Source organism: Phoxinus phoxinus (genome assembly GCF_949152265.1).
Source record: "Phoxinus phoxinus genome assembly, chromosome: 13".
In the NCBI taxonomy this organism is placed as follows: Eukaryota; Metazoa; Chordata; class Actinopteri; order Cypriniformes; family Leuciscidae; genus Phoxinus; species Phoxinus phoxinus.
In genome coordinates, this window is record NC_136888.1 from 10409033 (window position 1) to 10433626 (window position 24594).

Sequence of the window (24594 nt, forward strand, 5' to 3'; positions counted from 1 at the left end):
AGTGAGGCAAGCAGGGGGCGCTCACTCTGTGGTCTGTGTGGGTCCTAACACCCCAGTGTAGTGACGGGGACACTATACTGACAAAGAGCGCCGTCCTTCGGATGAGACGTTAAACCGAGGTCCTGACTCTCTGTGGTCACTAAAAATCCCAGGATGTCTTTCGAAAGAGTAGGGGTGTAACCCCGGCACCCTGGCCAAATTTGCCCAGTGGCCACAGTCCATCATGGCCTCCTAATCATCCCCATATATATACTGATTGGCTTCATCACTGTCTCCTCTCCACCAGTAAGCTGGTGTGTGGTGGGCGTTCTGGCGCAATATGGCTGCCGTCGCATCATCCAAGTGGATGCTGCACATTGGTGGTGGTTGAGGAGATTCCCCCCTTCTATGTAAAGCGCTTTGAGTGTCCAGAAAGGCACTATATAAATGTAATGAATTATTATTATTATTAGTTTTGGTTGTTAAATTTTTTTTTTTTTTTTAAATATCCGATTACTCGATTAATCGACCGATTAAGTGCTAGATTAATCGATTACAAAAATAATCGATAGCTGCAGCCCTACTTGGCTGCGGTCAACACTGTCCCCATCTCAAGTGCTGAGTGTAAGAGGGGCTTTTCCCAGATGAATTTAATTTGTACAGCAAACAGGGCATCTCTTCTCCCCTCTACCATCTCCTCCCTACTCTTCCTTTGCCTTGTCGGCCCGTCGCTCACCCGGTTCAACCCCTTTCCATACGTGAGGTCATGGATTGCAAAAGGATATAAAACTGCACTAGACACGATATCTAGAAAAAGAAGCAGGGGAATGGAGGCCGGGGGCTCTATCGATGCTGTTTGGGCAGTTTTGGACAAATAGACTAATGACGGTAGGAAGAAATCATAATTATTGCATGCTGTGTTTGTGTTGATTATTGATTATTGGCTGGTCATTATTGCAATATATAGCCTACTATATATTTTTTAATTTGTGTATATTTAAGTCCCACAAGTAGCCTGATGCTGTTTATGTGGTCACATGATGGAGTGTTTGTCTCATCCAGTGTTTTATTTTGGTTAATTTAGTAGTCCGATTGCTACTTGTGAAAACGATTGTTGCAGTGTATTTTTTTCTTGTTACATTTCGCACCCATGCAGTGCATGTTATGAAATTTAAAATAAACATTTCCCTGATGTACACACAGCGTTGTTTTGTTTTTTTTAGAAGCTACATAGGCAGTGTAATTATTTTTGTTCCATTACCTCCAACCCCCGTTTTGAGTCGCCGGATCCACCCCCCCTCTGCCGTTCATACAGAAACGTGATTCATAAACAGTCTTTTTGCGGTTTACAGACACTATTCCATATCGCGATTAGAACAAAGCATATAAGAATAAAACACTTACTACTAATCCTCAACTACTGGATCCATTGAAACCAGCACTTCTGAGGTAAATTTCCCAGGATTATTCCTCACCGCCTCGCAAGATGACAGTACATTCATCTGATTAAACTTGATGGGTTTTATCGAGCTGATGTGGCCGGATAGCATGTTTGCATGTATTGCCTCAGATCATTTGCGTTTGAATAGCGCGGGCTCTCCGTGGGCGTGGTCACATTAAAAGATAACGAGGTATAATGAGCTGAAATGAGAACTCGCTTTTTTTATATAGATTACATAAACAGAGCATATTTGTTTTAGTTTTGAATTAGATAATTTAGAAGTACACACTTAAATGATTATAAAGATATATTGCTCATGCCTGGGTGAATAGTATTCGCTGAGTTTTGTTTAAGTTTACAGACGTGCACTAGAAAAAAAGTTCACGAAGACGGAGAGGCAGAAAGCACACCCTGTTTATTTTCTTTATTTTACAAAAGCACAATGTTTTATTTAGATTGTAAGTGGACACATAAAAAGTAGACATTTAACAGCTTATGTTTTCATATTTTTTAAGTCTGTATGACCAAAAAATTACGGAGTATTTTAAATCTATTTTGCAGCTAAGTAAAAAAAAAAAACGAGCAAAACGCGCCAGCGCGTTTTTGGTCCCCAGAGGGTTAATTCGGACCCTTTTTCTAAGCCCCCATTCAGGTTACTACACAGTATGCATTACTAATGCCACCCCTATGAATGGTTTGCAGCGTGGGAGGACGCATACTCCTGTAAACATGGGTCATCCTGTGTCTTGCATTGAGGGGTCGAAGTCTCAGTACAAGTCCCTCCCCTTCGTGTGCTACATAGCCATTTGGGTCTTCAGGTCAGCTGGGAAAAAGTAACTCGTCTACGGACTGAGGAGCTTTTTTCCAGTATGGAGGAGAACTTGGTTTACACCTTTCCAGGGTTCCCACATATTGGTTAACTTTAAATTCAAGGACCTTTCAAGGACTTTCCAGGTCCAATACCCTCAAATGAAGGACTTAATGTGGGGACGCGTTGAGGTACCATCGTAGTAGTTTTGTGCACTTGAACGTCATGGCAACGTACAACACAAAGTACCTCACACGGGAAACACTTAACGTAACGTGTAAATGCGCGTAACTAACATAAATGTCACAAGAACAGCCTTTTTCCACCTTAGAAACATTGCTAAGCTACGTAACATGCTATCTGTTTTTAATGCAGAAAAGTTAGTTCATGCATTCATGACCTCGAGACTAGATTACTGTAATGCTTTATTAGCTGGTTGTCCTGCATCCTCCGTAAACAAGCTACAGTTAGTCCAAAATGCAGCTGCTAGAGTTCTTACTAGATCAAGAAAATATGATCATATAACGCCAATTTTATCATCTCTACACTGGTTACCTATTAAGTTCCGTATCAATTACAAAGTATTGTTACTGACTTATAAAGCCCTAAATGGTTTAGCTCCTGTGTATTTAAGGGATCTTCTATCGCCCTACAATCCATCGCACTCTTTAAGATCGCTAAATTCGAGGCTTCTGGTCGTACCTAGGATAACTAAGTCCACTAAAGGAGGGAGGGCGTTTTCACATCTAGCTCCTAAACTCTGGAATAGCCTTCCTGATATTGTCCGAGGCTCAGACTCGCTCTCCCAGTTTAAAACTAGACTAAAGACGCATCTCTTTAGCCAAGCATTCACATAATGCATCGTACCTTTTATACTACAGTTAAATCAGATCAAATGCATTCATATTATGAACAGCAGCTACGCTAATTATTTCCCATCTGCCTTTTTTGTTGTTATCTCGGGACGCCTGTCCCGAGATAACTCAAATAGAGTTAGTCAGCTCCAGTTATGTATCCAGCCTCTCATGGAGACTTCAGATGACCCAACGCCTGTGATGAGACGACTCGACGCCTGTGAAGAGACGACCCAATGCCGGCGATATGTTATGCCCTAAATTTATGATTAACTAACTGTATTTTTGTTTGTACATTTTTGAAATGCATTTTCTGTAAAGCTGCTTTGAAACAATATGTATTGTGAAAAGCGCTATACAAATAAACTTGAATTGAATTGAATTGAATTGAATAAATCAAGCAAGCTAGTGCGCAAGCTAGTGGGTCACAAAGTGTTGGCGAAATAACACATTAGCGCACCGGAGGGAATAATATGGAATTTTTTCCAGAAAACTTCTTGCACAAAATAAATTCAAGCACTTTCGAGGACCAGTATCTATGTGTGTTTATTTTCAAAAACTTTCCAGGGCCTTGAATTTTTTTTTTCAGATTCACAAACTTTCAAGGATTTCAAGGACCCGTGTGAACCCTGCCCTTTCTCAACTGAAATGTGTCTGGTCGGTGCTAGAGGTGAGAAAAGGTCCCACTGAATAAACTTCAGAGGCTCCTGGGGCATATGTGAGATGCAACCGCATATAAACAACGTCCTCCATATGATGACCGCTTCAGCACTTACTTTATTCCTAGGTGACCTGGTGTGCTGCCAAACTCTCAAGCAGTGTGCAGACTTTTTTTGCTTCTCCGGGCTAATCACCCCTAGAACAAATGTCTTTTAACACTAGCTCAGGGGCCACGTATAACAAGCATGCAGTCAGGAGGGCTTGGGCATACCTCACACTGGATTGCCATTTAAGTGCCTCGAGTTGTTAGCAGTTTCCTTGCTTGATGGCGCTGCTCAGCAAGATGCACTACCTAGTACAGCGACCGTTGCTCACAACGCTCTCCTCGCATGTCACAACTCGCCTGTCACCTCCTCCTATGGGGTCAGAAGCTTCTGAGGTTGCTTCTTCCACTTCTTAAAATTACGGCCTGCTCAATCGTGCCGCCCAGGTGGCCCAGGTGGCCAAACAGGTGGCCTGTTGCCGAAGAGAGTTGAGACTCCATCCCCCAGGCATTCCAGCTGTCTGGGATATCTTCGAGGCCACACAGTCATATCTGTTGCCACTCTGATTTGTTCCCTTGCCAGTAGTTTACTCCCCTAAACACAGAGACACTAGGCCACAGCTGACGCCAGGGTCTACGCCAAGTGCGTTATATCCCCAGTGAGCCCCCTGCACATCACTGTGTTAAGTCAGGTAAGAGGAGCAGGCTCTTCAATTGCCCTATAATTGGACCAACTAGGACCTTGTTCCCTAGACAGCCTTCCTGACTCATTCCTCTGAGACTTCTCAGGGATGGGGCACCATTGGCACCTGCACCGAACCAGAGAGTTCCAGGTTCCGTTGTGGTGGTTCAGCTATCTACCTCTGAAAGAGCTTAGAAACTTCTGTGAGAGCTCCCTCTAAGAAATGAGGCTTGCTTACGATCTGAAGTAGGCCCTGTTCGTTGTTAATGTTCTTCTAATAAGAACAGTGTTGGATCACTTCTGTGCTTCCTTCCTGCAGAAGAGGGGTCGGAGTGCGGGTGTTCCGCTCCACCCTCAAAAATGATGTTGCCCTTAAAGCATATCAGGATTAGGGATGGGAACCGAGAACCGGTTCTTCTTCAGAACCGGTGCCCAGTGAATCGATTCCTTGGAATTGTTAGCATGCCTGCGTATCGATTCCGCGTATCGGTTCCGCTCGTTGCAAATGTGTCATGACGTCACACGCGCTGCGTTGTTTTGATTCAGAACGCGGCAAAAATGGCAGAGGCAGAAGCGCTCTAAAGTTTGGCTATATTTCACGCGAAAAGACGACAATGCGGTCACTTGCAACACTTGGAAAAGTTCCATTTCTTCAAAGGGTGGAAATACCTCCAATATGCAGAAACACTTGGCCACACAGCATGCAATTCATTTGCAGGACTGTCGTGTGTTTGATACACTACTACTTAGCGACACAACAAGTGAGTCAAGCAGCAGCGGAGCTAACGGGACGCCATCTGTTATTAATCCGGAGGTAACTTGTCTCCAGGCAGGACATCTCCAGTATGGGGTTGAAAAGAGCAATCTGATCGCAGACCTGAAACATGTCACACATGCAGCCATCACAGCAGATGGATGGACTAGTTTCAGTCAAGACCACTACCTCACAGTAACAGTGCACTATGTCAGGGAAGGTCAGAGTAAAGAAAAAGTCCTCCAAACCAGAGCAGTGTACAGAGCTCAAACAGGGACAGCTGTGGCCGAGGAGATTGAGGGGATCTTGGATGAGTTTGGAGTGAAACAGAAGGTGGTGGCAGCAACTGTGGATAACGCAGCAAACATGGATGTAGCTGTGAAAACGCTAAATATGATCAAGTTTCCATGTTTTGCGCACACACTTAACCTTGGAGCTCAGAAGCTGTACAACTGCAATACAGTTTCCAACTGGGCAGCAAGGATTCGTTCTGTGATCGTATGGATGAAGAGATCCCACATGGCTAAAGTAGTCCTGAAGGAAAAGCAACAACTTCTCAGTAAGTAGTAATAGGCTTACTGTTTAAATACTGTACTTTAATTGCAAGCTAACGACATACAAATTGTAACATATAAATGAACATATTAGGATAAATAAAAAAATTATAAAGTAATGGTAATATTACATTGTTTAATGTAATCTCATAATCTTGTGTGTGTGTGTGTGTGTGTGTGTGTGTGTGTGTGTGTGTGTGTGTGTGTGTGTGTGTGTGTGTGTCTGTCTGTCTGCAGAGCTGCCCCAGCACATGCTCATTTTAGATGTGAGGACGAGATGGAACTCTCTGTTTTTGATGATGGAGAGATTTTGTGAACAGTTTCCTGCTATCCAAGCTGCAGCTATAGACCAACGGCTTAGAAAGCCCATGGAGAAGGAGAAGTAAATAATGTTTGAAAAAAATAGGGTTATGTTTTAAAGGGTTATGCACTGTAAAAAATGTGGCTGCGATTAGTTAAAATTTGTTGAGATAACTTAAATATCCAACTTAACCAAACTAAACTTAAGTTAACTAAACTTAATATTTTAAGTCAAGCTTGAACACATACTTTTTAAAGTTGAAACAATGTTGGATTTTAAGTTGTGCTAATTAATCGCAGCAATTTTTTTTACAGTGTGTGTTGTTATTTAGCCAATACTATTTTTTTTTTTTTTTGCAAACTGGCCAGAATGGGCAATGAGGACCTGAGGAAAGCAGAGGAGTTTGTGCTGCTGATGAGGATGCATTACACATCCACACTTGCTGTCTCCAGCGAAAAAAGTCCAACCTGTGGCCAGATATTGCCCATCCTTCAGAAACTGCGCAAACATTACACAGTGCAGGCAGACGACTCTGCATTCGTCAGGAGCGTCAAGGAGAACATCTGGAATGATCTTTCCAAACGTTACCAGGTACAGTCACTGACATGTGTGTAATGATGAATTACTATATGACAATTAATCATATACACTAATGGTTATTTATTCTCATTCACATTTTCCTCTAAATTTGTGTTGTTTGTCCTCCATTCTAAATTTAAGGGTGATGATATCCAGGCATTCCTGGAGGAAGCCACTGTGTTAGATCCCAGATTTAAATCTAAAATGGACAGGGATGAAATCTGGGACAGGGTCAGGGCATCAGCAGTGGCAGCAAACACGGTATTTGAATTTGACAATGCCTTTAGCATATATCTGTTTTGTGACCTTTTCTTCTTGCTCTGTGGTTCTTCTTACACTGTAAATTTCTTCTCAAGCTGTCAGAGCCAAGAGAGACACAGGGGCAGGAAGAAGAATAAGAGGATAGAGAAGAAGAAGAAGAAGAGGAGGACTACGTAAGTTTATTGTAGCTAATTGTGATGAATGATGATAGATGGCACATGGCAGGGATTATTACACTATTTCATTTAAAACTAAAGCTTGTGGTTATGTCATTATTTCAGACGCCACCTGTAAAGCAGAAAAAGAGGACAGCCCTAGAGGAACTTTTCGAAGAAGAGGACAGCAAGCTGCTTTCCACACAGCAGCAGCAGCCCCCTGTCTCCACAGCCCAGAGAGTGGAGCAAGAAATCCAGCTTTATAGAAGCCTTCCTCCCATTCCAACCAAAGACAGTGCCAGTTTCTGGTGGTGGAAGAAGAGTGACACATTGCCAGTGTTGTCAGCTCTAGCTGAGAAGTATCTCTGTGTCCAAGCATCCTCCACCCCTTCTGAAAGGGTGTTCTCCACTGCTGGAGACACCCTAAGTCCAGAAAGATCTTGTATCCTTCCTGAGAGGGCAAACATGATCATTTTTGTATTTTTTATGTCAGTTAAATTTTGTTTCAGGTTGAATCCAAATGAGCATTGTTAATTTTCCAAAAGGCACAAGCTCTTCCTTGACTGTTTTCAGTCTGTGTTTTTAGTTTTTATGGCACATAAATGGCAGTTTTATTTATTTATTTATTAGGCTATAGGTCCCTGGACTTTACTTTGAGAAGTAGCTCACCTACTTTTATGTTTGTTTTGAGGTTGCTACACATAATTTGTGTACATGTGCTCTGTGCTGTGTCTTCTGATCAGAAATTCTTATCAATTCCCATCCCTAATCAGGATACAGTTGAGATATGGGAAGTACGACCAACTTGGGCGTCAGGTTCCTGAGTGGTGCAAGGAGAGGAAACTCTTACCTTCTTGGGACCTTCTCCAGTGCTACTGCACTCTGAGACCTCCCCTGAGTACTTCAGGTAGTTGAGTTAAAAATCAGTTTTTAAAGAAACAGTTCTCCAATTTTGATTGCTCTATCAGAAGGTGGGGGACCTGCACACATTTTCGGTCAATGAAACGTGCCTGGTTTCGGGCCGGCTAACTCTCACTAATTGAGACCCCGGCCTGGATATGTGCCCAAGGTTCCTACCTCTCCCTTAAACACTGCGGTTATAGGACAGAATGCAAAGTTTTAGGACCTCTCCAGCTCTGGTCTTGTAATATCACTGTCTTAGTACAGTAAGCCACGTTAATCGTTTTCTTAAAATGGTTTTCTGTGGGAGGAAAATGCTTAACGTGTAATTAAACGCAATGTGTTTATATTCTGGGCTCATCTGTTTTTTTTATACATAGTATGGTTTATTAATATGATGTGTACTGAGTTTGGTCCTTTAATATTACTGTTTTAGTACAGTAAGCCACATTAAGCATTTTCTTACAATGGTTTCCTATGGGAGGAAAATGCTTAACGTGCAATTAAAGGGTAACTAAACCCTAAAACAACTTTTTTTAGTTAATGATCTGTAAGAATGGGGCTTCATAAATGCTGTTAATTGATTCAAGTACATTTTTTGACATTTGGATAAAGTGTTTTTATTTTAAAATATATGGTGTAAAAACGTCTGAGTGCTGCCCTATTCAGGTTAAACGTAATCTCCTGAAGTAGGGGTACCCTGTGACGATACTCTGTCACGCCCTTGGTGCGAGCTCATCACGGCCTTGATATAAAAGCATCTGGTTCCGTCAAAACCACTGTCAGGAGTTGGAATTACGAGTATTGAAAACGAACAGGGTAGTGTATATTAGCATCTAGTTAGCATATCATTTATATAGTTATGTATTGGTTGCAACAGCATTGCTAGACTACATAACTTTCCACCGGACTTGGAAATTAAGCACCAGTGTTTGCATGCGTGTGCTCTTCCTGCATGGACTTCACCACCGCCAGCGCGTTTTGCTGGATATTTTTTTCACATAGCGGCAAAATATGCTTAACGTAGGTTAATAGTAATAATAATCAACTCAGATACTGGACCCATTCTCTCTTGCTCTGCTTCGCTAGCATCAAATGACCGCTCTGTTGCAAAGCTACTTGCGTCACTCCAGTCACTCTCCATCTTAGCGAATCTGACAGCAGCTGTCAATCACTCCATCACTGCGGGTCTCAGGTGCACGCTCAGGTGTCATTCTTTAATAAATCAACAATTATATATATATATATATATATATATATATATATATATATATATATATATATATATATTTGTTGATTTATTAAAGTGACTATTTTAAATGTTAAAATATTATAAATATAACGTTAAATGGTTATTCTTTAATAAATCAACAATATTTTATATAAGGTTATATATGTTACTGTTAACTGTTGTATTACTATAACGTTAACTGAATTGATTGTGATGTTATTTCATAGCCTACTTTCCATAAAATCGAATGTTTATGATACTGTTAAAACAATGATAGGATCTTCACACGTTAATGTTATTTAATAAAATGTCATACATCAAATGATTGTTTAGTAATTATTTATTCACAGTTTTAACAAAAGTTTATTTCAAAGGAAAATAAGAAAAGCCAGGGAAAATCAGAATGTCAGGCAGAAAAAAGCAGTATACTAAGGTAGTGCTCGGAAAGGCAGTTCAGGAAGTGATAGCAGGAGCTAGTTTGAGGCAGACCTCTAAAAAGTATGCCATCCCACACACCACCCTGCAGGACTATATAAAAAAAATATAGTCTGAACCCTCATCCTAATTCGGCCCTGACACCTGCAGAAGAAGATGCTCTCATCTAATTTATTTTCTGAATGGCAGACCACGGCTTCCCAGTCACAAGAGCTGTGGTGAAAGTGCTGGCTATTGGCATTATTAAAGAGAGTGGCAGAGGGGACAGTACCACTGTCAATCTGGAGAAGGGGCCAAGTGACGTCTGGTGGTCCAGATTTAAGGCCTGCCATCCAGAACTCACCTCCCGCACAGCCGACTCCCTGGACAGGGCAAGAGTCCATGGAGCTACTCCAGAGGCCATTGAAGGGTTCTTCAAATTATACGAGGCCTTATACGTTCGCCACATTTTAGAGGACAAACCCCATCTTGTCTTCAACTGTGACGAAACTGGCTTTGGGGACAAGCCAAGGTCCAGGGAGAAGGTGCTGTGCCAGACTGGGAGGAAGCATGTGTACCAGCAGCAGCAGACCACCAGGGAGCACATCACAGTGCACTGCTGCGTGAGTGCAGCCGGGGACAGCATCCCTCCCTTCATCATCTACCCCGGCTGCCTCCCAAAACGCATACAGGGTGGATGGGCCCCCCAACGCTCTCTATGGCATCTAGGAGAAGGGGTACATGGACTCTGAGCTGTTTCTCAAATGGCTCAGGCATTTTGTGCAGTATGCTTCGGAGGAAAGGCCAATAATTCTAATTATGGATCAACACGAGACGCATGTCTCAAGAGACGTAATATTGTACTGTAGGGAAAATAAAATTGAGATCCTCTGCCTCCCTGCCCACACCACACACATCCTACAGCCCCTATACATTGCGGTCTTTAACCCGCTTAAGGCTGTTTTTTCCACCATGGCGTCCCGGATGGGTCTAGTGCGAGGGGATCTGGTGGTGGGGAAAAAGCTGTTTTCTTCCCTGCTAAAAGCAGTCTACCCCACTGCTGTCACTGCAGTAAACATAAAGGCTGGGTTCCGGAAGGCAGGCATCTTCCCTCTGTCAAGGGGGGCTGTGGACACAACCCAGGTAATTTTAACATTAATACAATGATAATTTATCCTCTAAGGTACTTGCATTTTTTTGTGGTGTGCTAATGAGTATTAAATATGCTGTGTTGCTTTAGGTGGTGAGAGTGCTCCCATCTGTTGATGCCAGGCCATCCAGCACTCCCGTCACTACCTCAGCCACGCCACCCATCACTCTCATCACTCCATCCATCCCAAGTCCGTCACTCCCTCAGCCACGCCTTCCACTGCTCCCGTCACTCCTTCAGACACACCTACCACTCTCACACACACATACAATCCCACTACTGACACACAGACATCAAACACTCCCTCCACCACTCCAACACCTTGCCCCACCTGCAAAAGTGGGGTTGAAAAAAATTACCTGGTAGCAGCGGGGGTGATTCCAGAAAGTCTCGCAAATGTCCTGATGACCCCAGCCTTGGACAGGAGGGACAAGGTGAGGCGTCGCCTTCCGCTGCCAGCCCGCGTCATCACGAGTGACGAGTATGTTCGGCGGCTGGAGCAGAAAGAAGCAGAGGAGAAAGAGAAGGAAGAAAAGAAGAGAAAGCGCAAAGAAGATATGGCAAAGAAGAGGGAGGAAAAAAAACAAGCGCAGGAGGCCAAAAGGCAGAAAAAACAAACACCACCTCCCATTGAGGAAGATGGGGAACACTGCGCTGTATGCAGTAGGGTGGTCCCACTTGGGTCAGGAGATGGGGCCATTGATGAATGGGTGCAGTGTGACCTTTGTCATCTCTGGTTCCACATTGAGTGCGCTGAGGTGGAGGAAGTGCCAGACGCTGAGTGGCTTTGCCATAAATGTTGTTTGTCCACTTAACCTAACACACACACACACATAATGTAAATAGTTTTATACCATGGTCTGGGTGAATACTCGATTCTGATTGGCTGCAGGGTGTCCGTTAAAAAGTGATAGAGGACACCTAGTAAAGTAGTTCTGGTGAAACTGCCTGTTTACCAATTGAAATGAATAAATAAATGCGCTGCCTACAACAGCTGTGAGTAACCATAGCAACAGGCAGTCAAAGTATCCGTTAACAATTTGCTCTATAAAAACAAACATCTAACGTTAGTTAGATATTACGTTAGTTAGATATTAGCCTACTAATACAACAATGAGCGACTTCGTAATTTCTTTTAACATTTATGGAGAATATGACAACTTTGACGACTGGAATGTTGCTGAAGAAAGAAAAATTTAAACAAAACGGAGAAACGACACAAAGAGATAACACCGGGAGAATTGAATCAAATAGAAGACGAAAAAGATGAAATCAACACGAAAAAAAATACGAAATGGCCAGTAAATACACTCAGAGACTTTATTGTTCAAAAAGAAATGGACTTTTACGCAGCTGTCCAGACAAACAAGGCAGGAGGAGAGTACAGCGTTTCAAGCCTAAGGAGCCTGAGAGCCGGTATCAACCGCCATATAAGAGAATTCAATATTATAACTGACACCAGATTCATGACCTGTAATGCTGTGTTTAAAGCAATAATTAAGCGTTACAGAAAAAGCGGTAAAGATACCAGCGTTCACCATCCACATATTTCTGAGTCTGATCTTGAAATCATAAAGAATTCACCTGTACTGTCTCCCGATACGCCCCTTGGCCTGGTCAGAAAAGTCTGGTTTGACATCCAGCTGTGTTTGGCTCGGCGTGGCAGGGAGGGCAACCGGGAGCTCTCCATGCAGTCTTTTAAAGTCCAGAGAGACGAGGATGGGGTTGAGTTTGTCACCCTGGCTTAAAATCCGCACACCAAAAACCACAACGATCCGAATGACCCAGATAAGGAAAACTTCCAAGGTTTTATGTGTGCCAGACCCGGGGATCCGCTGTGTCCGGTAAAAAGTTTCACGTCCTATGTGTCCAAATGTCCATCTGACGCAAAAGCTTTCTACCACCATCCGAAGCGCACCGTGACATCTGCTTCCGAAGTGTGGTACAGCCGGGAGCCGATGGGTATCCACTACCTCGGGAACATGATGAAAAAGATCAGCGAAGATGTATTTTACAATTTATGTCAATATAAATGTATTATTAGGCCTAGTAGATCTACTTTTATTATAATTATAACTGTTATTATCATCATCATATTATCATAGGTGGTGGGTCTTTCGAAGGTCTACACTAACCACAGCCTCCGAAGCACCGCTGTAGGTCGACTCTGCGATGCTTGACTGGAGAGCAGTCAAATAATGTCGGTGACAGGCCATCGATGCGAGAGCAGTCTGCGGGCTTACTGGGCTCCGTCAGTCCGTGAGAGACTGTCTGTCTGGCTTGTCTGCATCAAGTCACAAGTGCCCATCATGGGCAGTACCCAGCTTTTGTGGATCCTCCTTCAAAGGCCCCTATGTCTGACTGGCTGACTTTTTCAAATTGCACTATAAATGGAAACGTTGAAATTAATTGTAAATAAAAAAGCTAGCATGTAGGCAAATTACCCTCTCTTTGATCTGATTAATTTTTTGCCCTCTATAAGCGCAAATCGCTGGAGCGCAGAACTAATTGTTTGATTGTTGTTTGATTCATTATTTTATGTGTAATAAAAAAATAACTATGCCTACCTTTGTGTTTCATGAAAAAAAAAAATGCATTTTTGAACCTGAAGGGTTCTACAAGCTGAGCGGACTATAAATATCTCCGGTTGCTAAATAAACCGTCAGGCAAGTTATTATTTGTAAAAACTAGATTTAGTGTACGAGATTACAAGCGGTAAGTGTTGGTGTATTATATCACATATTATATACACATTAATATACACATTACCTAATTGCATGCTTTGTACAATCACAAGAAATGTTGACAGACATTTTCAATATATTATTTTTAGCAAGTGGAGTCGTAATGTCGTGTTAAAACGTTAAATCTGGTGTTTACTCGAGGTTCTAGCTTTTGGCGCCATCTGCCCGAGATGAAACACATCAACTAATGTTTAGCTTTTAAATGATTAATGCTTATTTTTTCTGCTAACTGTAGTTTAACCATGGAAAATAAGTGGGAGGAAATTTTCTAAATAAAGGGCAGAAGCAAAGCCTAAGGAAATACTCCTCAAAATTCAGGATTCACGGTCAGTATTTCCCATCAAAATACGTTCTATACTGACAGGAATATGCACGTGTTCATATTTTGCATTATTTATTATTGGTTATGTCGATATTCCTTGAAGATGGAGAACTACTTTTTGGCAGTCACAGAAGAGTCATAAAGACAAAGGAGGAGGGCTATGAATTTCATGCCTCACCTATTGGAGGACATACAGGAACCTTAAAAACACGAGCTGCCATGTGTTCACGGTTCTACTGGTATGGCATGACAGTGGACATTGACAAATGGGTATGTAGTTTATCTGTTCATCCATAAGCCAACATTTTTATTTTTATACGTCTATATCTTATTTACATATTAATATCTATGTAAAAACTTACTGTTTGTAATTTGAGCTTTTTTCTTTTTAAGATATCTGAATGTGACCAATGTCAACGGGTGGGACCACCCCTGAATGCAGTTAAAACTCTGGACTGCATCAAGGTCACCATCTTTTGTAATCGACTAGATTTGAACAATGATACGCATTATTTTATTTAATAAATTACGCATTCAAATCACTAATAGGTATCTGCTGTTTGGGAGCTCATCGTCATTGATCTCACTGGTCCACTCCAAAAAACATATACTGGATATCAGTATATATTGACAGTCACTGACTATTTTTCCAAGTGGGTGGAGGCCTTTCCTCAAAAGACAAAGTCTGCATTGGAAGTAGCCAAAAACCTTTGTACATTCATTTATAGACATGGCTGCCCTAAGCGCATGTTCGCGCGTCACACAGTAACTGCAGGCTCTGACAAACACAAATAACAGCAAATTATACTTCTGCATAATGTTTCTCTTTTTACTACAAAAGTGTGAATTCTGCCGGTATGTAATATATAATGTATGCGAAATGTATGAAAAGTTAATGTATGATGTAGAAGTAGTATATAAATGCAGATATATTGCCCATGAAGCTCCGCTTTATTGGAAACATGTTTAATATTTTATTGTAGACTAATTTAGTGTAAAAGTCTATACTATGAAATGTACAAGTCATTATCTATTTTGTTGTAGCTTTCAACAATAAATGATGTTTTATAAACAAAGTTCGGGAGGAGCACGTTCAAATAATTGATCCAATTATCACATAATTCCAACCAGCTGTCAACAATCAGTAATCAACATTTCTATCCAATCAGCATGAGTGGAGACCTATATACATACTCATTTGACTCCCCAACGTTCCTCGACAGTTTTTCAGCATTTTGGCCGCGTCCCATATAGCCTAAACCAGGGGTGCCCAATCCTGCTCCTGGCGATCGACTGTCCTGCACAGTTCATCTCCAACCCTAATCAAACACACCTGCCTTTAATTTTCAAGTGATCCTGACGTGCTCTGAAGACCTTAATTGGTTGCTTCAGGTGTGTTTGATTAGGGTTGGAGATGAACTGTGCAGGACAGTCGATCGCCAGGAGCAGGATTGGGCACCCCTGGCCTAAACGTTGTCCGAAACGAGCTCTCCCGTCCGATGAAGAATCTTTTCGCCCTTCAGGAATCTTTGCCAGAACCCTCCGGCGTTATCTCGCGGGCGTCAGGCCAAACAAACGGATCCTCGCCACCGCGGGCGAAACATCCGGGATCTTCCTTCTGAGCATTTTTTCAAACCGGACCATTCAATAATTCCTGCTATAAAGAAATGGACAATAAAGCCCGTCGAGCACCACTCTTGCGTCTCGGGCAATACCGCCCTCTTCATGCGAAGGAACGGGACTTTCCTCCAGCATTAAGCCGCCGCAGCAGGCATAAGCGAGTCTCTTTTGAACGTCACCAAATGAATGAACCAGCAACAGATAAAAGAACAAACGATCATATAAATCAGACTGTACTTCGCTGTTGGATGATCATCCTTAAAAGCCTTTCTTTTTTTCATTCAGAAAGGCTTTTATGTGCTAATGGTTTTTATTAGTTTTTAGTTACTGTCGTTTTACTGTGTAGCACTTTGAGATTCTTTGGAATGAAAAGTGCGTTATAAATAAAATGTATTATTATTATTATTATTAATATCCAGTATCAAATTGATGCGTCAGTGGTAAATATACACAGGTGTAACCCACTCTAGTTCTTTCAACCCTTCCAGAAAGGACCACACGAAGACGTATGCTGAGCTCAATCATCACATGTTTACTGAGAACATATAAAATGACACCAAACATTCGGTCACATTCTCCTCAACAGCTTGCATGAAACTCTTTCCACCAGTTAAACTGCAAGGTTTCCGCTGAGCTTCGGATTTCAATCGCCCAGGATAAACCATGAGTCTAACCACATCCATTGAATTCTGGGCTTTAACTTGGATACAGTTAATTTCCAGGCCGCACTGCACAAGGAGAAATCAAAGGATATTTTTGGTCTCATCCACCTTCCCAGACATTTTAAACTGTCCTAAACACGAACCGCTATCTTTGCTCAGTCATTTAAACTTCAGATGCGCATAATCCGGCAAGGCTGCCATTTAAACCTACAAGCTCACCATATCCACCGTTCCCGTAGGATCCCTCTCACACTGCAACAGCAGTGTCATCTCCTCCGCTCCTACAGGAGCTCCGTCTCTGGCATTCATCTGGTTAACCTTCACTGTCAGCAGTCCATTCTGCTCCCACAAGAGTCAAGTTTCTCTGGCTAACCTTGCCTTCACCGCCACAGCAGTGATGTCCCCTCTCACTCCTGCAGGAGCTTAGTTTCTCTAGCTAATGTTCTCCACTACCGCAGCAGTGACGTGACCGTCGGCTCCCGCAGGAGCTCAGTTTCTTTCTAAACTTGCCTTCACTGCACAGCAGTATTACATTCCCGCCCTGGTGGAGTTAAGTTTCTTTGAAAATTTCTCCAAAGCCGCAGCAATGTCACCTCGGCTCCCACAAGAGCTCCGTTCTCTGGAAAATTGTCTCCACTGTGCAGTGGAGCAGTGATGTCTCCTCATCCAGTACCTTACTATTCAGAATTAATATCCCTGTGACTTACTCGTTTAAAACCCCTACTCGACGCATCGCTCGACACCATCCTCCAAGCAGTTTTCCCCCAGAACCATCCAATCCTGACTGCATGAAGATGTTTCAAAGGATCCCACTTTGCATATAACTTGCAGTTCCCCGATATTTTTCTCCTTTCAGTCACCTCATTCACCTCCCATATCAACAGCGGTAAGGGCCTCCAAGCAGGGTCCATCAAAGGCTACTTTAGTGGTTTCCAATTTTTTCCATAAGTTCCCAGGACAGCACAACCGAACCTCCAGCAAAGTCACGAGGCCGCAGGCCTAGCCGAGCCGCTTCCCGTACCCGAGGTGCCGTGGCTTGCCCTCACCCCCACCATCAAGGTTGCCACCACCATCTCCAGCATCCTCCTACACTTCAGCACAACCCACCATTCCTGCGATTGAAAAATTGTCAGTTTTGGGGTTGAGACAAGCGCTAATCAGCGCCGACGTTCATTTTTCCAGGAGAATGAATAAAGCACAACTATACAACCTGTACGTTTCTCTCCAGTCAGCTTTTCCGTCTCCAAAATCCACTCCACCTGCAAATCCGCAAAAAAGGCGAGTAATTACAGAGCCCGAACTCACGTTCCCAGAAAACTCCTACTTCCCCTTTCGCAGGGCCTAGTTTTCCAAAGCGTCAGGCCGCAGCAGGCCTTCAGCTAGCCCAAGCCGCGCCCCAGTTTCCGCCGCTGCCGGCAGGCCCCAGCCTCCTCTCCGCTCCGCTACAGACCGCAGCTTTCGCCAGCACCACGCCTCACGTCCCAATGCCATTTCTAAACGAACAAGCCCCCCTTTTAGCGTGAGTATGCCTCCACCAATGGCGCAGGCCCAGCTACCATATAATTTTCCTGTCACTTTTTCCAACCCGTTCCCCTGTCCGTGGCCAGCTCCACCTCCAGACTCTAGCGCGAGGCTGCCTCAGCTAGAGGAGCAGGCCCAGACTCCCTTTCTGCCTACTCAGCTCCCTTCCTTTCCCACTTTTTCTGTTCCTCCACAAGCTCCAGGGGCTGACCTAAGCGTAAGGTTGCCTCCACAAACGGCCTCGGCCCCGGGGGTTTTTCCCTCCTATTTTTTCCCAAAAATCGTCCTCCTTTCACACTATTTTCCACAACGGCGATGCCCATCCCGCCGAACGATACAGCTATGGAACCGCCCCCCGTTGCCAGTAACATCAGAGCCCAGATCCTCACAGAAATTCAGGCTGCTGGCACCAGATGCGGACCCATTCCCAACTCCAGTACCTCACTATTCAAAGTTGATATTCCCATAAACCACCCATTGAAACCACTTCTTGACGCCTCCCTTAATTCCATTCTTCAAGCTGTTTCACCCAGCACCCTCCAATCCTACTTAACCGCATGGAAGTGTTTAAGTCTTTTCACTTTACATACATCCTGCCTTTTCCCAATTTTTCTCTGCTCACCATCACTTCATTCCTATCTCAACAGCACCAAGAACCTCAAAGCCTGCTCCATCAAGGGTTATCTAAGCGGAATCCAATTCTTCCACAAACTCCTTTTTGGTTCACCTTCCACAAAAAAATTGCAAATTCTCAGACAATGCTCAATGCTCATCAAAGGTATCCAAAAAACCCAACCAACCCGCCCAGATGCCAGACAACCAATAACATTAGACATACTCACTAAATGCATCTCCAGCCTCCGCAGAGGTTACCACTCCACCAATACTGCCCGCACACTGGAGGCAATGTTCATATTGGCTTTTTCGGTTTCCTAAGATGCTTAGAACTCACCATCACTTCCAGCTTTAACCCAAAAATCCACCCCACAACCACAGATCTATGAAACAAAATCAACGAAACCATCTCCTACTTCATCAAGAAAGTAAAACAGATCAAATCAGGAAAGGTCATTTCATATTTTCAATCTCCTATCACCAATCCAACCATACCAAACTCTCTCAGCCTATTTACTTTTCAGAAATTCACAGACTAAATCCCTTTCCGACCCACTTTTCGCAGACGACTCCAACCGCCCCGTCACACGGTTCTGGTTCCAAAAACACCTTAAATCTGTTTTGCTCCTTTCAGGCATCCCAGCAGAACACTTTTCCAGCCATTCATTCCGCATAGGCGCAGCAACCACAGCTGCTCAAAAAGGCCTCTCCCAGCAGCAGATCCAATCTCTTGGCCGCTGGTCATCGGAAGCCTTCAAGAGTTACATCCGCTCAAACCGCTTCCATATCAAAGAAGCCCAACAAACCCTCATCAGTTAATTACTTTGCCAACTCCCTTCCCACCCAACCCTACAGACCACCACTCCCGCAGGAGCCTCGCTCCCCATTCTAGAAACACTTTTCTGTTCCAGCCGGAGCTCAGATCTCCGTCCCACCCACCTTTCAGATCACAGTTCGAAAGCAAGTTATCATCATCAACACCACAGCAGCACCACCTCTTCCTCTAACAAGATACCTCTCTCGACGCAACTAGCTTTCCAGTCAGTTAGGAGCAAGTCAACCAAGTTCTTCGGTAACACTTTACAATAAGGTTCATTAGTTAATGTATTAACTAACATGAACTAACCATGAGCAATACATTTGTTACTGTATTTGTTAAACTTTGTTAACGTTAGTTAATAGAAATACAGCTGTTCATTGTTAGTTCATGTTAGTTCACAGTGCATTAACTAATGTGCACAAGATTTTAATAAAGTATTAGTAAATGTTGAAATTAACATTAACAAAGATTAATAAATGCTGTATAAGTGCAATTCATTATTAGTTCATGTTAACTAATGTAGTTAACTAATGTTAAAGCTGCAGTCCGGCACTTTTTTGGGTTTAAAAATATCAAAAAAGACATTTTTGAAAAAAAACGTAACCAGCCAGTGTTCAAAACGATCTGCTTGCCTTACCTCGATTCAAAACGGTAATCTTGTAATAATGATTTTAATTCCAGTGGTACTGGTGGATTTCCGCGGGAATTTCGAGCATGTCTTTGCGTCATTACGTCACTTCTGTACACATAGAGAAGGAGTCCCCGGCTAGCGTGTGTGGATGATGGAGGTGGATATTTAGCTTAGCACTTGGTATGGCGGATCCCGAAAGTTTAAAGCGACAATCACCAGTGACAACTGGAGATTCACCAGTTGTAAAACCCAAAGACTTCGGACTTCAGAGTGGCTACAGAAAAAATATATTTTTCACGTTTTGACGTGATATAAGCAATCGTTAGATTTAATCAGCATGATATAGCTACTGCAATGCTTCCCCCCACCCCCCGAATTTGGTCAAAACAAAAGTGAATGTTACTTACTTGTTCAGATGACATTTACCGATGAAAATTCTAATGTTGACACTTTCAAAAGGTATACTCTGACATTGCTGATGACAGTACAGTATCCACAGCGACGCGACAGGTTCTCCTCAATACATTGTGTTCATCCGCGCTGTTTCATGCCGATTTACTACCCACGCACAGTTAATAATTCCGCGAATAACTGCAATTGCAGATTTCTAACAGAGATGGCGACAAAGAGGAAAAACGACGGACTGCAGCTTTAACTAACAAACCTTATTGTAAAGTGTTACCAGTTCTTCTACTACAGCTACTCTACTCCACTCCCGCAGAGGTTCCGCCACTCCGTCCAAACTTGTTTCCACTTCCGCAGCAGCGTCATCTACTACGCTCCCACGGGAGCTCCGTTACTCCATCCAAACTTATCCACTGCCACAGCAGTGTATTCTACTCCGCTCCCGCAGGAGCTCCATTACTCCGTCCAAACTCATCCACTGCCGCAGCAGTGTCATCTACTCCGCTCCCGCAGGAGCTCCGTTACTCCGTCCAAACTCATCCACTGCCGCAGCAGTGTCATCTACTCCGCTCCCGCAGGAGCTCCGTTACTCCGTCCAAACTCATTCACTGCCGCAGCAGTGTCATCTACTCCGCTCCCGCAGGAGCTCCGTTACTCGGTCCAAACTTGTCCACTGCCGCAGCAGTGTCATCTTCTCCGACCCCGCAGGAGCTCAGTTCTATGTCCAAATAGTTTGGATATTTAAAACCAAATTGAAAGCAAGTTTGGTCCACTGCCGCAGCAGTGTCATCTACTCCGCTCCCGCAGGAGCTTCGTTACTCCGTCCAAACTTGCTCCACTGCCGCAGCAGTGTCATCTACTCCGCTCCCGCAGGAGCTTCGTTACTTCGTCCAAACTTGCTCCACTGCCGCAGCAGTGTCTTCAACTCCGCTACCGCAGGAGCTCAATTCTATGTCCAAAATTGTTTGGGATATCTAAAAGCAAGTTGGGAAAGCAAGTCTGGTCCACTGCCGCAGCAGTGTCATCTACTCCGCTCCCGCAGGAGCTGTGTTACTCCGTCCAAACTCATCCACTGCCGCAGCAGTGTCATCTACTCCGCTCCCGCAGGAGCTCCGTTACTCCATCCAAACTTGTCCACTGCCGCAGCAGTGTCATCTACTCCGCTCCCGCAGGAGCTCAGTTCAATGTCCAAATAGTTAGAATATTTTTGAAAGCAAGTTTGGTCCACTGCCGCAGCAGTGTCATCTACTCCGCTCCCGCAGGAGCCCTGTCACTCCATCCAAATTTGTCCACTGCCGCAGCAGTGTCATATACTCTGCTCCCGCAGGAGCTCAGTTCTACGTCCAAATAGTTTGGATATTTAAAAAAGTACATCACATATGACCATCCCCAGTCTACCACCTTAGAGGCCCACCCATCTGACGTCATGACAATCAACTCCCGTCCGATGTCACAAGGAGACTTCCAGCGACTTACCCCTTCCCACTTCCGGTACCTTAAGCTCTGCACCCTGCAAGTTTTGGGGGGGTCATCAACATCATGGCGGCTGTCCTGCATTTAATTTGCAGCTTTTGGGGGGAGTACTCTGGGTTCGGGCCGAATACCGAGCCCGGAGCCCTCTCCTCGGACAGCACGCCAAATATGCATACCATTTATTCCATCTGACTTATTTGTAAGTGTGAACTCGTGAAATGATGTTTTATAAACAAAGTTCGGGAGGAGCACGTTCAAATAATTGATCCAATTATCACATCATTCCAACCAGCTGTCAACAATCAGTAATCAACATTTCTATCCAATCAGCATGAGTGGAGACCTATATACATACTCATTTGACTCCCCAACATTCCTCGACAGTTTTTCAGCATCCCTCCACCACCCCGTCTCCTCACACTCGCCTGGTTACTTCCTAAACCAGCAATACGGGGGGAGTACTCTGGGTTCGGGCCGAATACCGAGCCCGGAGCCCTCTCCTCGGACAGCACGCCAAATATGCATACCATTTATTCCATCTGACTTATTTGTAAGTGTGAACTCGTGAATACTCCCTGAAGACTACAGTGAATTTCTCAGGGACAGTCAGAGAATGCAAGAGAGCACAAGAGAAAAAGTCGAGGAGAATATTGCACGAGAACAAAAAAACAACAACAGAGGCATTTGCAAAAAGAGTTCAGAAAAAGTACAGAAATGTGGAGTTTAAAGAGGGAGATGAAGTACTCTTACTGAACATGAGAAAGAGAAGCAGGAAAGGAGGGAGAATGGAAGCAGACTACACTGGAACCTACACAGTTAAGGAGATTTCAGGAAAGACAGCAACTTTACAAACACCACAGGGTGTCTGTCTTAAAACAAAATATAACATCAGTCACCTGAAACCTTATAAAAAAAAGTAGTGCCAGCTCTCAGGTCCCAGCTCAAGCCAGCTCTCAGGTTCCAGCTCAACCCAGCTCTCAGGTCCCAGCTCAAGCCAGCTCTCAGGTCCCAGCTCAAGCCAGCTCTCAGGTCCCAGCTCAAGCCAGCTCTCAGGTCCCAGCTCAAGCCAGCTCTCAGGTCCCAGCTCTCAGGTCCCAGCTCAAGCCAGCTCTCAGGTCCCAGCGCCAACCAGGTCTAAGGTCCCAGCGCCAACCAGGTCTAAGGTCTCAGCTCAAGCCAGGTCTAAGGTCCCAGCTCAAGCCAGGCCTAAAGTCCCAGCTCAAGCCAGCTCTCAGGTCCCAGCCCCAACCAGCTCTCAGGTTCCAGCTCAAACCAGCTCTCAGGTCACAGCTCAAGCCAGCTCTCAGGTCACAGTTCAAGCCAGCTCTCAGGTCACAGCTCAAGCAAGCTCTCAGGTTCCAGCTCAAGCCAGCTCTCAGGTCACAGCTCAAGCCAGCTCTCAGGTCCCAGCTCATACCAGTTCTCTGGTACCTGTTTGGAGTAGTGCTCAAGAACAAGGTGCAATAGAAAATCATAAGTTAGTTCCGACCTGTTGGTCGTTGGTTTAGACCGGTTGGTCATCAAGTTGCATGTTTCTCCCATGACCCGTTCCTGGTCATGGTTGCATGTGTTCTTTGTTGAAAATGTAAATGGTATAGGTTTTCATCTAAATATTAACAAGACTAATTTGAAATGTTCTGTTGCAGTCCAAAAACTTTGGTCTTCTAAAGATACAGGACAAGTGGAAGCGGTCGTGGGACCATACAAAATGTATGATACCTCTTTTAGAACACTATCGGGACATGGCTGGCTTTCAGATGAGGTGAACGTACATCCATGTGATACAAGTTTAATGTTTCAGTGCTGTATCAAATTAAATTACTAACATATTTTTTTGTTTACACAGATCATTGATGCATACCTGCACTGCATTATGAAATTAGCCAAGGTAATACATGAATTTCACTCCTTATCTGTGTTTTCATTCTGTTGTTAGAAATACTGGATTTTAACAGACCAATACTGTTACAGATACCTGTGCATCGGTTGGACGCTGTACTTGGGTCCTCTGTCTTTCATCGTGGCCATTTCAGAGTTGTTCAAGGTATGGTTTTATTACAGACTATGTAACCTTATACACATGCATGTTGGAACTTTGAATTTTAAGTGCTCTCTTCTATTTTTAGATGAAGTTACCCACAGCCTCAACTTGGATTTGTCCTGTAAACGTTGGAGGTCACTGGATTTTAGTGGTACTTTTCTTGATTCTGTATTTACCACACACTTTATTGGTAGTTTTTGGTGTGTCTATAAAATCTTTATGTATTGTTTTAGGATTAACTAATGCATTTGTTTAAATTTCAACAGATTGTCAAAATGGATGAAAAATCCCTCCTTGTGATAGACCCCCTCGGTAATGAAAATATGTACCAGAGAAAAATTCTTCGGAATTGGAGGTCATGTAAAACGAGCCTTTCTTACTGTGTTTGTAGACTTATGTATTTGAATATGTTTCTGAACTAATGACTTTTACAATAACATACATTTTTGGAAGACAAGAAATGTCAGTGAAGGCCCGTGGACGATCCAAATGAATGATTGTGAATGATTCACTGGAGCTGGAGTGGCTGGAAAAGATGGCTGCCGAGGGCAGGTGTGGGTTGTTGGGCTCCACGCATACCCTCTGTACCTTACAACTTTTCTTGTTGTTATTGTGTGCTTGGACTTTCAATTTTAAGGGTAATGTGGCCAACTTAACCGACTTAACCAGTTGTGAACAAACCAAGTTGCATATGTTTGGACACGGACATTGCACACTGTATTTTATCTGGACATCAAGAGGCCTGAGCGACAGAAATAATACCAGCAGATTAACTTCACGGCAGCGCAGATTGTATGCGTCGAAAGTTATACTGGTGCTCATTCTTTTGGCTGGGGATATACACCTTAATCCTGGTCCGACTACGTTTGAGCAAATAGCTAGTACTGACCTGCAGGATGGGCTGAGTACAACGGCGACATCAACTGCACCAGATTCCCATGGAGCGGAGTTGCGGGAGCTGTTGGCTCAGAGCC

At 43.7% G+C, this 24594-nt stretch overlaps 2 protein-coding genes across 2 annotated transcripts; one reads left to right on the forward strand and one right to left on the reverse strand.

The window, feature by feature from the left end:
- Window positions 1-6445: 6445 nt before the first annotated feature.
- LOC307008869 (uncharacterized protein) lies at window positions 6446-7085 on the forward strand (the record flags this gene model as incomplete). The annotated part of the gene is made up of 3 exons (XM_079632145.1): window positions 6446-6667; window positions 6797-6916; window positions 7012-7085. The coding sequence occupies 3 exons, from the start codon at window positions 6446-6448 to the stop codon at window positions 7051-7053; spliced, it is 384 nt and encodes a 127-aa protein (XP_079488271.1). The 3' UTR covers window positions 7054-7085.
- A 3230-nt stretch (window positions 7086-10315) lies between these two features.
- Window positions 10316-22488, reverse strand: LOC307009487 (uncharacterized protein). Its single transcript, XM_079633279.1, has 4 exons — window positions 22476-22488; window positions 12902-13150; window positions 12351-12739; window positions 10316-11582 (listed from the first exon to the last, which is right to left on the reverse strand). Exons 2-4 carry the CDS (start codon window positions 12980-12982, stop codon window positions 11450-11452), a joined length of 603 nt encoding a protein of 200 aa, XP_079489405.1. The 5' UTR covers window positions 12983-13150; window positions 22476-22488; the 3' UTR covers window positions 10316-11449.
- Between the last annotated feature and the right edge of the window lie 2106 nt (window positions 22489-24594).

Coding starts and splice junctions, on each gene's coding strand:
- LOC307009487 (XM_079633279.1), bottom strand. CDS start 12,982: ATGGCCTGTCACCGACATTATTTGACTGCTCTCCAGTCAAGCATCGCA. Junction 12,740..12,901: donor GCGGTGCTTCGGAGGCTGTG/GTTAGTGTAGAC, acceptor CATGTTCCCGAG/GTAGTGGATACCCATCGGCT. Junction 11,583..12,350: donor CGTATCGGGAGACAGTACAG/GTGAATTCTTTA, acceptor TGTGTGTGTTAG/GTTAAGTGGACAAACAACAT.